The 16,261-nt window shown below is 41.1% G+C and overlaps 1 protein-coding gene across 7 annotated transcripts in view; it reads left to right on the top strand.

Moving 5' to 3' along the window:
* Nucleotides 1–16,255, top strand: part of chl1b (cell adhesion molecule L1-like b) — a 64,465-nt gene extending 48,210 nt beyond the window's left edge. For 5 of the 7 annotated variants that reach the window (XM_035662114.1, XM_035662112.1, XM_035662113.1 and 2 more), the window contains 7 exons: nt 709–824; nt 1,047–1,251; nt 1,384–1,506; nt 5,458–5,637; nt 11,036–11,167; nt 12,141–12,213; nt 14,421–16,255. In XM_035662114.1, the coding sequence (XP_035518007.1) occupies nt 709–824; nt 1,047–1,251; nt 1,384–1,506; nt 5,458–5,637; nt 11,036–11,167; nt 12,141–12,213; nt 14,421–14,625 (1,034 nt within the window). In that variant the 3' untranslated portion in view covers nt 14,626–16,255. Of the gene's footprint in view, nt 1–708; nt 825–1,046; nt 1,252–1,383; nt 1,507–5,457; nt 5,638–7,789; nt 8,413–10,208; nt 10,326–10,480; nt 10,640–11,035; nt 11,168–12,140; nt 12,214–14,420 lie in introns of those variants that run through there. The other 2 variants (XM_035662116.1, XM_035662115.1) reach the window with 2 other exon arrangements.
* Nucleotides 16,256–16,261: the final 6 nt, after the last annotated feature.

Genomic DNA, 16,261 nt, shown 5'->3' with positions numbered 1-16,261 from the left:
AACTTTCCACTCACCTCTCGCTGCCATTTGGATTTGGCAGAGTGCAAAGCAGCCACTGTAGCTTAAGGATATGTGATTTTATGGAGAAAGATGTGGTTTAATTAAAATCTTTCTTTTTCCCCTTTCTGCTTAACTCTGATATTTTCAGCTCAGTATTCAGGTGGATTTTGTGAAATGATTTATTTATAAGCTTTCTGATCTTGTTGAAATATTTTAGACTTGGAGTTTGACTTAGACTTTTCAGTTTCAAGGTTGCGTACTGTAGAAGTTACAGTAAAAGAGTAAAACAGTCTGTACAGAAGTTTACTGTATTTCCTGTGTTTAGCTTTCTTCTGGACTTGCCCCCAAGAAGTCACCTCAGGTCATGACTCTAACTCTAAATATGGTGTTATTAAATGCAGTATTTACACCCTTTAGCTCGGTGGTTTTATCATTCATGTTAGCTTTTGTGACTGTGGGTAGAGTCATGTGATATCCGTCCTTAATAGGTGTTCCTGTGGATAGATAATCACTTAATAAAGGTAGTACAATAGTATTTTTGGTATTTCTTGTCTTTTGTACATTTCTGATGTTGTATTAGTATGAAATGATTTTAGTTTGTTTCAGTATAACTCAAACGGGTTTATCTGCAAGTCTTTCCTTGCTGCTCTTGTTTTTCCGTGACTCACTTTCATCTTACTGTAAATTCGAATGTGTTTGCCTTTGCAGTTCCCTCTGCTGCACCTGATGATGTAGCTGTGGAGGTGATGAACAGCTCAGTGGTCAAGGTTAGCTGGACGCGTGTACACAAGGACAAGTTACATGGACATCTGGGAGGCTACAGGGTAATACCTCAAAAAACAGGGCTTTGCTTTTAGACACAGCTTAAAAGGAATGGCCCTGACCTTACTCTAAACGTTTGCTTCTCTCACCCCGCTCTGTCTCCTTTATTTGGCCAGCTCAGGGCACAGACCACCAGAAAAATACCCCAATAACTCATCCAGCGTCCTCTCACACGTATACATATTTATGATGTACAAAGTTTGTGCGTCTCTTTCCCTATGCAGATAAACTGGTGGCGTCTGCGCAGTCTGGTGGACTCAAAGAAAAGCCACGGAGACAAACACACTCTAACAATCCCCGGGGACAGGCACCATGCCGCCGTACCGGGATTAACGCCCTTCTCTGAGTACAGCCTTATCGTTATGACCTTCAACGGGCGGGGCAACGGCCCGGGCAGCCATCCCGTCAACTTCAAAACCCCAGAGGGAGGTAGGATTGTGGAAAAACAGCATGGAGTGTATTGATTCACAAGTACTGAAGGGAAAATCTAATAATAGCCAAAGAAACTGTGTTGCAGAATTCGACTGCTTACTGTGTGTATTACCTTCTTTGCCCCCACAGTCCCGGAGAAAAATCCTGTTTTCAGGGTCACAGATGTACAGAAGCACACTGTCTCTTTGGTCTGGGCCCCGCCATTGGAGCCTAATGGGATTCTCACCGGGTACCTCCTCGAGTATCAGCTCAGTACGTATTCCTACACCTCATCCTTAGACTCAACTAACTCAAATTTAACAACGATGCCCTTTGTGTTGCCACGAGGATATATTGTTTCTTCTCGTGTTTAATGGTGTTTACACTCCTCTGTTCCTTTTCAGCTTGAACCCTCTTAAGAAAAAAGAAATTGAGTGCATATAAAAACACACAGGCCATATATTTCATTTTGGAAACAGTGACTGCATATCAGAGACCTGAACAGCTTCACCGTTTTAAACGCACAACCTCTACCTCCATATTATATTCCATTGTGTTGATACAGACAGGAGTGTATTGCTAAAAGAAAGGAGGAGGATCTTTGACTTGGTGGTGATTGTCTAACCCCTAATCCTCAGCACAGAGAGGAAAATCATTGTGTTGCTCTAATAGGGTCTGGGTCACTGTGAGATCAGAGTGTGTGTATAGGAAACATGTCAGGGTGATGTCTGCCGGCCTGCGTGTCACGATTATGCCTTGCCTAGTGCTGACCAGGGCCACAGTGTCACAGTCTGTTAAGGTCCACTTTTACTGACCCAGTCCTGTCCGCAGGGGACATCTCCGACATAGCTCACAGTCCCCGGGGGATACCATCACACATCCCCTGCGTGCACACACTTCTGCTGTCCTTAAACAAAAGTCATATCCAAGCTAATGACTAACTTCCAACATCATCTTAGTGCTGCATTTCTCGGCTAATTGAGTTTGATTTGGCGGCTGCACAAGAGGGCCGACTGTCATACAGTATTTCAGGAGAGGACGTTTTCATTGTGCCACAGCAATAAAGCTGATGGACTCTTTGAAGTGTGACTTTTTTTTTTAAGTCCCCTTAAAGGAAGTCATGTGTGAAATGTTGAGGATAATGTAGCCAGCTGTCAGTGGATCATCAGTGACACACAAGTGAAATTCAAGCTGCAGCACAGCTGTTTTTGGGCTACGCCCATCTTCAGAGCAGCCTTCACATCTCACAGGTTTCACAAGAAGGCCTTGTTGTAACAACAATTAAAACACTGAGTGTGCAGGAATACCAGCGCGTTGAAACAGTCAAACTGACCTGCTTTGAGACGGCACATTTTCTATGTGAAACCTGATCATTGTATCAAATTGTCAACACAGAAGATGAGTTAGTTTATCAGTATACTAGCCTGCTGATAGAAGCAGAGGGATGTGTCCAGTAGATGTGGAAATGATAGAAGCTTTTCGTCTTCCAATGCACTTGTGATAATAACTGCTGTTCACTGACCTCAGACAGAAAGTTTTTGCTAGTATTCTTCTCTAAATAAATTCCTGAATGTAAAGGCTGAATGTAGCCTCAAACTCCCCTCACCACTGAGTGGGTGGCATGGTCAGACTAACTTAAAGAGCTGCTAACCCACTCTAAAGCCCAGGGCACAGTAAGCCACTACGGACTAAACACCTATTAGCCTGCCTCTCAGGAAGCTAGTGATACCACTTGACAAGGCAAAGATAAGTGTGTGACAGAGGTGAAACTGAGGGCTCACATTCCATCCATTCTGACATTTCATAATATTTTCCTTATTTGTTCACAGCAGGTATCATATACCTACAATGCATGTAGCATTATTTTTTGCTGTGGCAAAAGTAGTAGCTATAGTTTTTATTTATGCTGCAAATCTTCTCTGCACATTTTTTTCCTCAACACTTAAGACCATTTGATATTTGGCTTACTGTAGGGCAAGAGTGGACTAAGCAAAGTTTACACTGCATTGATCTGAAATATCTACAGTAGGACTTATAAATGACCTTCAGTTCAGTCTGTTTTTCCTTCCCATTTGAGCTGAAGTCATGCCAACTGTCAGGGTCATTCTCAGATTTCAGTGTCTGCAAGTCTTGGTCTGATACTACACAAGGCCAACCATATTTGGCTCAGCAGGGCTGAAGAATATTTGGAGATATTGTTGTCTGAAGTCAGTGGAGGTGCCAAAGTCTGCAGCCTTCAGCCAGTTCACTCTATAAGATCAGCAGCTGTCAGGCCTGAGTGTTTCCGGTGACAAAGAACCCATCCATGGGGTAGAAACATGACACTTGTGGCCTCTTCCCTGTAGCAGCCTGGATTGCATAATTTACCAAAAATTGACATTTTTTGTCCCTAGAGACAAAACAAAACCAACAAAAAAAATGTCTGATAACAGTGGGCGGTGTCCCGACAAAAACAGGAGCGGACCAATACATTCTTGTCATTGTTTCTGTTGCCTCCTACCAGAGAGACGTGGCACCTCTTTCACAGCAAAGGTCACTTCAACACCTGCTGTGTTTGTTTTTGTTACAAAGAACATAAATGCCACCTCCCTACCTACTGGGCCTGCTTTACGTAGTGAAAAATGAGATCCCATCACAAAGTAGACAGAGACAACACCAATACATTCTAGTTGTTGTGAATGTGCAAGACACAGTCCTTGTTTGTTAAATGCAAATAACATTTTGAAAGGGCTATTAAGCCAAACAAGCAAATGACAGCTTGTCTTTTGCTAAAGCCAAACAAGCAAGTGCGGAAGCCAAAATGATCAGCGACATTTGCTTTCTTTGGCATTGCTGAAATGTCTTGTGATTGTCAGTTGGAAGTATTTTAAAATGCCAGTGGCTGTAGAGTCTTTTGCTCCAGAACAGAGTGCAAGCTGAAAGTTAAACATTTCAGGGGCGAATTCCCAAAGAATGGATCGCGGTCGGTGAAAGCACCATGGATTGTGCATCACTTGCAACAGATATCTGCCCAGTCCCTAGGTCCATCTCAAAAACAAATATTGCGCTGATGGTATTACAGAGCAAACGCACCCATTACGTTTTTTGCAAAAGTTTTGCATCTTTTAAATGTCCATCTGCAGTTTTCTGTAGTGGTCCCAGTAATATTTGTTCTTAAGGTGTAGCATGTCACATGAAAGGGTTAAACGTTTGAGTCAAAAATTTTTATATATGCAGTTGGAAGAACGATACTTTTGAACTGTATCTACTTTATACTAACTCCTGCTGCTCTTCCATTTGGTGCTGTCTGCAGAATGTCTCTAGTTTCATGCAGTGATTGTTATTTGGGGTGTTCACCTCTGGGCGCATGGAGAGCTTTTTTCTGTTCTACTCTGCTCTCTGCTGGACTGTTACAGTGCGTAACCGTCTTCTCCGTTTCTCACAGCAGTGGGTTTTATGTTGTTTTACAGTTTCATTCCCTCATGGTGAATATCAGGTATTGTACTATCTGTACCATCTCTGTTCATATGATGTGATGGCCTTGCCTGGCTACAAACACTGCTGCCATATGACCGGAATGTCAGCCTTTATAAATGCGCTTCAGTTACCACCTGCTCTCTGAAGAGGCTAATCACTGTAACTGAGAGAGGTCCATTTGCATAGAAAGGGGACAATTTTGCGGCAAACTTATTTGAACTAATTTTAACGTCCTGGCATTGCAGTCAGAGGTGCATTTCACCCTTTAAGAAAAGATTATTTTTGTCCTATCTGTGTAGGTTTAGTGGCCACAAAAGCCGCTCTGTCCTTTTGTAAAATTTGTCCGTCAGTGTGCATGGGAATCACTCAGTCACTAGGAAAAACATTTGAACTTTTTAAAAAAAAGCATGCATGAGTAATTCCAGCAATGCTAATGGCAGTTACCACTTGACAAAGAAAAATTGTGAGAAAGCGCCCTTATTACAGTCTAAGTACCAGTTATGTGGACTGTAAAATACAGCAGGCACTTGTACACCACATGTTCACTGTAATTACAATCTAGGTACAGGGTATGAGATAGGGTTTAGTAGTAGGCGAGGTGGGAGTTCCTCATTGTTTCAAGAGTATGAGCTAGTGTACAGAGTAATCTCCTAAATGCTGATGTGTTACCAACGTATTCCCAGTGTCCTTTACGTGCAAAATATTGACACTGTTTTTTGTGAACTGTAATCTTAAGCATTAACCTTTTTTTGCTATTTTTACGTCTAGTCAATGACACAGAGGAAGTGGGCCCACTGCAGACAGTAGACATCAGCAACCCCGCCACCACCAAGTGGACCCTGCGTGACTTGGAGCCTGTAAGCAAATACAAGTTGTACCTGCGCTCCTGCACCACGGTGGGCTGTGGGCTCGTTGTCAGCGAGGAGTGCACCACTACCCTGGAAACAAGTGAGTGATAGAGGGTCCAGAAAGCAATTGACTAAGCGGTGTATGTGTGGGTGGGTGGGTGAGCGTGTTGCTTCCTGCTGGAGACAACGAGAACACGGACTAGCTATGAGGTGCAGAATTGGCTGGGCAGAATTGAAGTCAAGTAGGTGACGAAGCCATTTGACTGTTTCAAAATGGCTTTGAACTAGTGGAATATGATGTATGCCTGGGCAGCCAAGCTTTTCATATATCCATGTAAGTAATTTTTGTGGATAAACAATTTTATATGGGTGTAGTGGAGGTTTTCATTTGTCACTGTCATGAGAGAGCAAGTGCTTATTGATTGGACAGAGAAAGTGAGCTATGAAACAATCAGCTAAGAAAGAAAATTGCTTTGAGCAGGAGGGAAACTGAAGGTTTTGATACTGAAATTGTGTAATCATGAAAGAGTTGGTGGGTAGGTAATCATAATGAGCCGGCTTGTAGCATGTAATCTTTTCTTTTCAATTACATATCATCTGTGGAGGACTGCACGCCATACTTGAGCTGGCTCAAGCTCAAGTCAAGCTTCTGAGAGATTGCGGGCAGTGGTATGAATGATTGGATGGGAAATGAATCAAGAAACAGCGCTTGGATTCACCCGAGTGTCAGTAAAAATGAACTGCAGCAACAGATACTGTCAGCATAAATAATTGGGTGGCGCTTTTAATACGAATGCACCCCAAAGAAATTTGGTATGTAATTCAAGTTGTTACGCAAAAACAAAAAGCTCAACGTAATGTTGAAACACACTGCAGGTGTTGAATATACGAGCGATTACTTAGTGTTTACTGGAAGAATCCTTACAATCACAGAAAGAAACTTAATTGGCTCTTAGGGGTTGTTTATTTGCATGCTGAAAAGCCAGCAAAAGTGATTACAGGAAGAAGGTCTCATTTTTTATGTATTGAATTGCAATTTTGAGGAGCTATTACACGTGTGTGTGTGTGTGTGTGTGTGTGTGTGTGTGTGGGAGACTTTTTTTCATTTGAGCATGAAAGTTATTTGTGGCAGTTGTACTATCACTGTGTGTGTATGTCCGTGTTGTTTTTGTTAATTGCCCTCTGCCAGCTTCCTCTTACACCACTAAAAAAGTGCATTGCTTTGAGCATTACCTTTGATCATACAGTGTGTACTGTTGATGTGTGTGAATGTGTAAACGTCTGCTTAGCGATGCATTGCTTGTCCCTTCTGTCTTTTTCTTTCTTTCTATTCTTTTTTCCACCCCGCAGCTTCCACTTTGGCTTCCACTGTTGGCCTCAGTATGTAGATCTGTGTTCATGCAGAAACTGTGGCACGTCATACCTACACATACAGTCCCAAATACAGCTGATAACATACATTTAATTCTGGAATTATACAATTGCAATTACAATTTGCTGTATGTTGGTATGACATGTTGAACAGTCATGATTATAATTTTAGCTAGCGTGCATGCTTTAGATTTAGAAATGTCGACAGGTGTGGTTGCTACAGGCCTGAATAAACCATTCAGTGTCAAACAGTTTTACACATTTTATTTTGCCTGTACAGAATTAAAAGGCTCCAAACACTCAGTTCCTCTGCAGATAATTGACCTTGTCTGCTGTTTGCCCTTGCCATCAGCAGAGAGCACTCTGATGCCTCCTTTCATTAGAAATGTCAACTTCTTCTTAGATAAAGTTTGTGGCTCCCTCTCGAATAGCAATGATAATGAGTAAGCTAATTATAAATTCATATTAATCTTGGCTCATTAGTGACTGTAAACGAATATTGACTTTTATCCTAGCAACAGCAGACTCAGTGCAACTTGTCTAACTCCAGCTGAGGAAATAAATGATGCTTTAAGAGCAAAACCCAGGAAGAGCATCAGACACGCCAGACATCCGTCCTTCTTCCGTTTAACGATGCAAAAAAGAACATTAATTCACTTTTAAAAGGCTCATGATCGAGTTAGTTAAACAGCAATTCACCTTGCATATAAAAACAAATGTAAAATGAAGTTTTGGTATTCTAGATTATGTTTCACATGTAGCATTTGTGATTAGCTACTAACTTTAGAGTTTAGCAGGAAATAGCATGTGTGCTAACAGTAGAATGCAGTGCCCCAAGCTCTAATCCAAATTGTAACCACAAGGTCTGTCTTTCTTTTCAGGCAAGTCAGCTTCCCCCTCACCTCCAAGCACTCCAAAGTCCCCAGTGACCAAACCCACTCGTTCCACCATAGGTAGAGCTGCAGCACATTGTGACACAACAGAAAAAACAGTGATATCATAAATATGGAAAAATATGAAACCAAATACATGTTTTATCTGAACATTTTGCAGGTGACATGATGACATCCCTGGACTCATTTGGTTGGCTTTTATCTTAAAGTACATTCAAAAACAAAAACACAAAATATTATGTAGGCTAATTAGCTGTTTCATGTATTGTTTTTATAGTTGATGTTGTTTCCAGTGGAAACAAGGGTTGAAATTTTAGGTTAACAGCTCAATTGTATTGTTTGACAAGTGCATACTGATGAAAAAGACGGTTTTAATTTCTCTGCTGTACCACGGGGGAAATCTAGGATACTAGATCTATATCCCGAGCCGACAGTGTAGCTGTAGAGTGCAGTCACTTGAAGGGGACAAATATGTCTAATTGTCAGTGATTGATTTGTTGGGCCCCAGCCCCCCCTGTGCCCGCCAATGTATTGACCCAACAGTCACCTGACATTTCCATGTAATCTTCAACAGGGTAAACAGCAACACGGCCAGACAAGAGGTTGTCCGGGGCAGAATGCGAGTTGAGAGAATATAGTGAGGTGGAAAGTCCTCCTGGGCCGTGCTGGGGAGGTATGAGCTCATACTGGGAGGGTGATATTTACAGGACACTGGGATAAGTGGATAAGTGGAAGCTGTTGAAAGCTCCCATATCAGAATATTTTCTGGCCTCTCCTTATAAAAAAAAAAAAAAAGCCTGCTGACTTTGAAGCGGCATCTTGCAGGGCATCAGCTCCCTGCTGGGGGAGCAGCTGCTTTCTGCAGCATTTAATAGCAAGCTGAGGCGCGGCAGTGACAAAACACGGCAGCCAGCCTTGGGATATTTTTAGTTTAGGGGCCTATGTCAGTCGAAGTCATCGTGCAGTTCCAATGATTGGAATTACCGTAGTTGCAGACTAATCCATCAACATTAGTCAGAGAGTGTCATTTGCAGTGGTTGGGATGGGCAGCACAGACGCAGGTGTCCGTGTGTGCTGAATTATCACCTGAGCAAATAATGCACCTGAGCTGGAGACACAGCAGAAGATTTGCATGTTTGCCATGGGGAAATGAAGTGGATTGTGCTCTGTTGACTAGCTTAGACAGCTGCTGTCAAGGCATACTTTCCCCATACTAATGATGCACATCATTCACTACATTATTAGATTTTCCCAGTTGGGTTTCAAAAGGCTACATTACATATGTCGGAGGTAGATGAAGCTTAGTGCAAGTGAAATATGCTCTTGCTTTCAAAGCTAATAACATGAAATATGATTATTAAAGCCCACTAATAATTGGATAGATCAAAGAAAGAGAGTATAATCAGGGCTGTAGCTAGCATTTCAATTCAATTCAATTCAATTTTATTTGTATAGCACCAATTAATAACAGAAGTTATCTCAGGACACTTTTCAAATAGAGACCCAACAGTACCCACTGAGACCAGTGAGTCAGTGAAGATGGTTGCAGGTTGACTTTGTAACATCTGTCCACTGAAAAACAGCCTCTTGGCAAACTTTATAGGAATGTTTAATTCATGTGCACTGTAATAAAAAAAAAAATTCATTCATTTCATTTTTTCACTGACTAAATAATGAATCATTAAATAATCAATAGATTAATAGATAATGAAAACAATCATTAGTTTAAACATCTTTTAATGTGACTATTATTTGGCAACTAACATTAAACAGAAGGATTTGGTATTTCTCCAGAATTATTACATTAAATATAATATAACAGTGAATTTAATTAATAAAATTAGAAAAAAAGAGACAATCTGAATTCTGGCCCTTCAGTAGGGGTCATTTGACCTCAGTACTGTATTTCTAAAATTGTGGTTATGGCCTTGAGTATAACTAGTGTTGACCAGTGTGGGCGTGTAGAATATCTCTCTGTGATATGACAATAATGTAAAACATGAACTATACAAAACATTCAGGAATCATCACATAGTTTTGATGACAAATCTCCCTTTAAGATCGCTGCCGATCTCCATTTAGCTTTGCAGGCTCCACCTGCGGTTCCATTTCCATATCCACATTACTCTTGTCATTTTTATTGTTGAGGGATTTACCCGACGTCCCCCTCTGTCAGACGTAATTGATGCCTCCTTACACTAGTGTTAGGAAACAGAAGAGCACGCGTTTGCCTCTTTCACAGAAGGTGAAGAGCAGCATCCTTCATCGCGTAATGACAACACTCCTAACCCCTCCAAGATGGCTTTGATCTGCTTTGTCCTTTACTAACCCCTCTTTGCCACTTTCTCTCTTTTCTCATCTTCTCTCATTTCTCCGTCAGTCCCGGCCCTGTTGAATGTTCGCTCAGCTGTTAGTGACAGCTTTGCAAATATCAGCTGGATTTCTGGAGGAGAGCACAGGGAGTTTTATATTGCATATATGAACAACCGTAAGCTCATATTTTTTCCTCTGTTCGTTTCTGGACGTTGGTAGAGTGATCTGAAGTAGACTGTGTAGGTGAAACTTTAGATGTGCTGTGTCTGAAATGTTCCTTCATGTCTTTTCATTCATATCTATCACTAGATTCAATATCATTCCCATGAGAACTAACCCATCCTGATCCATTCACCCTCTGCACAGGTGAGGGTCTCTGGAAGATATCAGAGGCCTTAAACACCTCTAAGAATTTCCACATCATTGACGGGCTGGAACCTGGGGCAGAGTACACTGTGCGCCTTATAAACAGCCGGGTTGATAATTCTAGTATATTTGAAGATATTATCTCGACCGGGTCAACAGGTGAGGAGGCAAACCAAAACAGCTCAAACTGAAACTAAAAGAAAACAAAGTAAAGCCAGGCAAAACTAATTGACCTCTCATTGAACAGACTGCACCCAACGCGTCCTTGAGCGGTGACTCAAGCCGCGGTGTGTGGTCCTTTGCGGTGTCACTAGGATTTAATTTAGCTGTTCAGACTGGCTGAGAAGAATTACATTTGTACAGCGTTCCTTACTTGATTAATTAGACAAGCAGGATTAGCTGTTTAATATTAATATTGGACCGTTTCCATCAGCGGCGCGCCCTGCCACCTCCTGCCTTTGCATCAGATAGGCTTTGTCGATCGTAAACATTCAATCAAGTGTCCCGATGAAAAGGCCAAGGCGTGTCAAAGTCACCGGGTTTTGTTCTCCTCAGGTCTGGCCAGCATCCACGGAGGAATATCCACCCAGGGCTGGTTTATCGGCCTGATGTGTGCCATCGCTCTCCTCACACTCATTGTGTTGATCGCCTGCTTTGTCAACAGAAATAAAGGAGGGAAGTATTCTGGTAGGTGCTCACTTATAAGCACACACACATCACCTTGCTTGCTTGAATACTAATTGCTGCTTTGAGGATCATTATGTTTCCACTTCACCGTTTGTTGCTATGAAAGAAATTATAAATCATCCTCGAAGCTATTACAGGAATACGTAAGCTGATAAGTTGTGTTTATTTCAGGGCACAGAATTATTTTAATGCAAATTTATATGTAAAAAATGCTTGTGTATCGATAGGAAAATGAGCATTTCTACTGTATGTCCAACCTTTGAATTTTGCATCATTTAGACGTGCAGCTTTTTCCAGCTACAATCTAAACAAAGTGCAGCCCACAGCGAGACAAAATGCAAATGCTGCACACGGGGTGGCTGCTCGGGGAATGATGACATAAGCTCTATGGTATCTCAATGTTATTCCTCCTATTGGGGACACGAGAGTCCTTATCGGCTTTATTATTCACAGCTAATGGCCATCGGGTTGTCATCTGGGCAGCGATCGCTTCACTCGTCAGCAGAAAAAAGAGCGAGACGCAGCTCTGTCCTTTGTTTTCTCATTAAGTTCTCATTATCACCCGTAGCTGCAGCAACCTTTTCTTTCATTCGTTTCTTTTCTGTTACATCACATATAGAACTATACATTTCATTTGTATTGTGTTTTTACTGCGCATTTATATAAAAAGAACATGTAGATAAAATGTTTTATACAAGATAAAGCTTGAATTTTATATAAGGTGAATTAGAATAGATTTGGAAACATGATATCCAAATGTATTCAAACCTATTTGAAACATTTATTTGACACTTTGCAATCTTTTCTAAGGCTTGCACTGATCTTTCATTCATTGAATAAGTGCAGGGAATCAGGGACTGAGACTCAGACTCAGACTTATTCAAACAACGTAACAGTCAGGGGACACAGTGATCTTCATTGGCAGCCGTCTCTTGTGGAAATCACTGATATCTTCTCTTCATTTTGTGAGCAGTAAAAGAAAAAGAGGACCTTCACCCAGACGTGGAATCCCAGGGCATGAATGACGACACATTTTGTGAATACAGGTAAGCCTAACCCTCGGAGCACTATTTCACCACCTCACTGCAAGTCACGTGCAACAGTATATGATTTTCTCTTCTGCTAGCGGTGGTTTTTCATCCTCTTCTCTCAGTAATTTTCTCTGCATTTCTCCTCTCGCTGAAAAGACAACCCCACATGCACGAGGTTCAAGTGGAGCATTACACTTCTTCTGTTCAACACGTTTGATGGACTAAGTAACCGGAAAGTATGTGATAAACAGCAGTAGCATCCCTCAGCTGTTTACACCTCAGTGTTGTAGGAGTGGTAGCATCCCTTTATAGGACACTGTGAGCTTAGATACAGTGTTGGTGTTTGTGATAGACATTGCATCATAAAGGGAGCCGCAGGGCCGTTCGAATGTTGCCATTTTCTGTCCGGATGGAGCTAAATGCAGGCTGCCCAGCACACAGCAGGAGGCTGAAACCAATCAGTCTAATTGAAAGCAGCTCATCTCCAGGGCAGTAATATCTGGGCACGTTTCATTAATCCTTCAGTGGTCCAATTCATAACAATCTACCGCAGTATGAGTCCCGGTGTAATTCTCCAATCAGTGGGATCTGCACAGCACAACAAATCCTGATGTGATGAAGTCAAAAGTGCCTCAGTGTGACAGGATTCATACTTTGTCCCGTTGACTCCAGGTGCTGGTTGCCCCAGCTATTAATAAATATATCATGAAGTTTGTGTGTTAGGTTTCTTTTTATAACTACTAGCTAGTTTCAAACAAGTGTTCGGTTGCGCCATTCAGATTTAAGTCAAGTGTCTCAGACTGTAAAGACTTCAGTAATGTGTAAACCTCTTGCTGGGACATACACATCTGTAATCAAAAAAAACAGCAACATAGCACAACAAGAAGTTTCTTAAGATTGGAACATGACTTGTAAAACAATTATTTTTAGGTGAACAAATAATATAGTAAACTTAAAGGAATAGTTCAACATTTTGGGAAATACGCTTATTCATGTTCTTGCTGAGAGTTAGATGAGATGATATAGACCACTCTCATGTCTGCATGGAAAATATGAAGCTATCTCCAGCAGCCAGTTAGCTTAGCACAAAGACTGGCAGAAACTATGTCTTGGCCGGGTCTTTACTGGTTGCCTGGCAACTGTACGGAGACCATGAGACTTTAAAAAGCTACATATAATGTATGTTAATGTAGAGGTGCTGGTAGGTGGATTTTGTTAGCCGGCTAGTTGCTTCCCTCTGTTTCCAGTTTTTTTTAGCAACCTTTTCTTTCAAAAGAGCCATTTTGGCCCAAAAACTTCAGCAGCATGGGTGGTGAATCATACAAATCTGTCCACACATTATTAAATTCTCTTTTTTCCCTTTTTTTTGGATTTAGAATATTTAGGTTTGGCAAAATAAAATCTTCATATTTACCATACAGACATGCAAGTTTTATCAATCCCCATCTAACCCATCTAACTCAGTGAGTTAATTCAAGTAATGCTTTATGCTTTAAGTGACCATCCTTTTTAAATATAAGTATGAATGTTTTTATCCCTTTACCCTTTTTATCCTAAACTCTCTAAATAAACTAACATCTCTGAACACTGTGACACTGTAACGTAACACAAACTCTTGATATGTCATCCAGTCCATAACAGTACTCATGTAGACTGGGTCAGCCAACATTATTGGCATATCGTTTTATAATTTGTGGTATAATACCTTACCTACACCTGACACTCATTTGTGCAGTGCGACACATTTTAACTGAGCGATCTCCACTTAGCAAATACTTATGATATAACAAGGCTGGGTTTGATTTTACCGACAGGTGGTGCAAGTGGCTCCAGGGTCAGGGTCCAGAAAGTTACTTATGAGCCTAATCACATAAAAGCGCATCGTGTTTAGTGGTCTGGCAGTTAAAATGCGTCACAGGACCACAGCATGTGCAACCTCAAAAATCAGCACCAGTTTAATATCCCCTCAATATCTCATTTCTCATCCAGTTGTCGCTTTGTCATACGCATTGATGCATGCGCAGCATGGTGATTAATATTGTCTCAACATGTGCGCCTGTGATTATTTCCCATTGGTCAGCCAGAGGTAATGTCAGTCACAGAGGCTCATCATAGAGGCAGTGATAGCTCCAGCCTGCACCTTCCCATCCTCTCCAATAAACCATAGAGTGAAGCCATGGGTGAAATGAGGTGATTCTAAATCCACTGTGCCCCTCTTGCAGTGACAACGACGAGAAGCCACTGAAGGGCAGCCAGCACTCGCTGAGCAGAGAGATCAAAGCAGGGGACAGCGGGGACAGCCTGGTGGACTACGGCGACGAGGACGTTCAGTTCAACGAGGATGGCTCCTTTATCGGCGAATACGCCGGGCGAAAGGAGAAGAGGGTGTCCGCTGAGATCAAAGCCACCGTTCAGACCCCGGCATGAGGAGCGGAACCGCCATCCATCCGTCGTCCCCCGGACACCGTTTTCATTAAACCTGCTGGGAGGAACAAATGAAAGAGGAAACAGACATTATCCATACCGAGCACAAGTTTTGTGTCAAATGTAATGCGTCATTGCCAACTGCACACTGCCACTCTCATTTTATAAAGCTCTGTTTTGTCAAGTTGCAACAGAATGACCATTACTAAATACTGTGTATATATAGTGTATATTGTATGTGCGGAGTGTCTTTTTTTTATAATTATTATTACACAAAAAATTTAGAGGGCTTGAATTTTCTTTTTTTTATCTCCATTACTTCAGCTGCAGTACTGTTTGTACAAATGTTTCACTCTCCATTGCACATCATTATATGCAGCTTTGCCTCCGATGTCATCTTGTAGCAGACCACACATAAGTGGGCATATCAAGTTGATATTTTTCAATTGGAGTGAATATTACTGACCTTTTATATTTGAAATGGAGTCATTAAATATGATGTAAGATGTGTATAAAGGTTGCCTATTAACTTATTTTTTTCCAGTGGTTTTATACCTGACAAAATAACAAGGAAATTTGCATATCCTTACATATCATAAACACTGATTCTCGAGTCATCAATCACCCTGTGATGTTAGAAGAAAATATAATTTAGTTATAATGTCTTGTTTAGCATTTAGAGCCATTGGACAGTATAAATCACAAACCTCAGTCTGTGCTCCCCATAACAGCCCATTACACGTCACTGCTGTAAGATCTGGAAGAGTTTCAAAAATTTAATCCATGACACGTTAAAACTGTGTTAAAACTATAATTACAGTTCAGTCCAGTTTATAGACAAAACATTTTACAATGCTACTGCTGCCAATAGCTGGTATTTCAAATCAAGTTTCTCTGAAAACATACACAGGTCGCCACAAAGTAAAAAAAAAATAATAATAATAATTTAACATATTGGGCTTTTCTTCTGAGAGTAAATATGAGCTACGGCTACCAGTCGGGTAACTTATCTTAGCATAAAGACTAGCCATTTCCCTCTATTTCCAGTCTTTATGCTAGGCTAAGTTAACTCATTTAAACATTTCCCAAGACATCAAACAATTCCATTAAAGCGGTATTCCAGTGATCTAGTGTTTTGCTTCCATAATGTTGGTAAAAATCAGAACAGTTCCTAGTGTTGATCAAACTCCAGTGCTAGACCCCACACTTCCCATAATTCATCTTTCTTTCATTAGAAAGATGCTATCAGGTAAAGTCCACGCCCCCAGTAACGCAGTCATTTGTAGTCTAAAAATCCTAAACCTGGTGACATCAACATGACATCATCAGGGTTATTTTTTTAAACTCCAGAGCGGTATTTGTCCGCTGAGTAGTTCTCTACATGATCAATAAACGTAACTATTTTCATGTGTGAATTAGTGGAGTGCCCTTTAAGAAGAAAGTGTATAGTACCTGTGATGGATTTTTGTAATCAGATTACTGTAATCTGGCTTCCTACCCTGTTGAGAGACAATATACTGTAGTCACACACTGTTACACCAGTCTTAACAAGCCTTACTCTGTTACTTTCAATATACTGCCAATCAAACCACAACCACTTTGTTGTTCTGCATTAACTTTAGCACCATATTCAGAAAAT

This window comes from Morone saxatilis, unplaced genomic scaffold (genome assembly GCF_004916995.1).
Source record: "Morone saxatilis isolate NCDOM2014 unplaced genomic scaffold, NCSU_SB_2.0 Contig18, whole genome shotgun sequence".
In the NCBI taxonomy this organism is placed as follows: Eukaryota; Metazoa; Chordata; class Actinopteri; family Moronidae; genus Morone; species Morone saxatilis.
The sequence above is the reverse complement of the archived record's forward strand: the minus strand, read 5'-3'. Positions and strand labels throughout refer to the sequence as shown.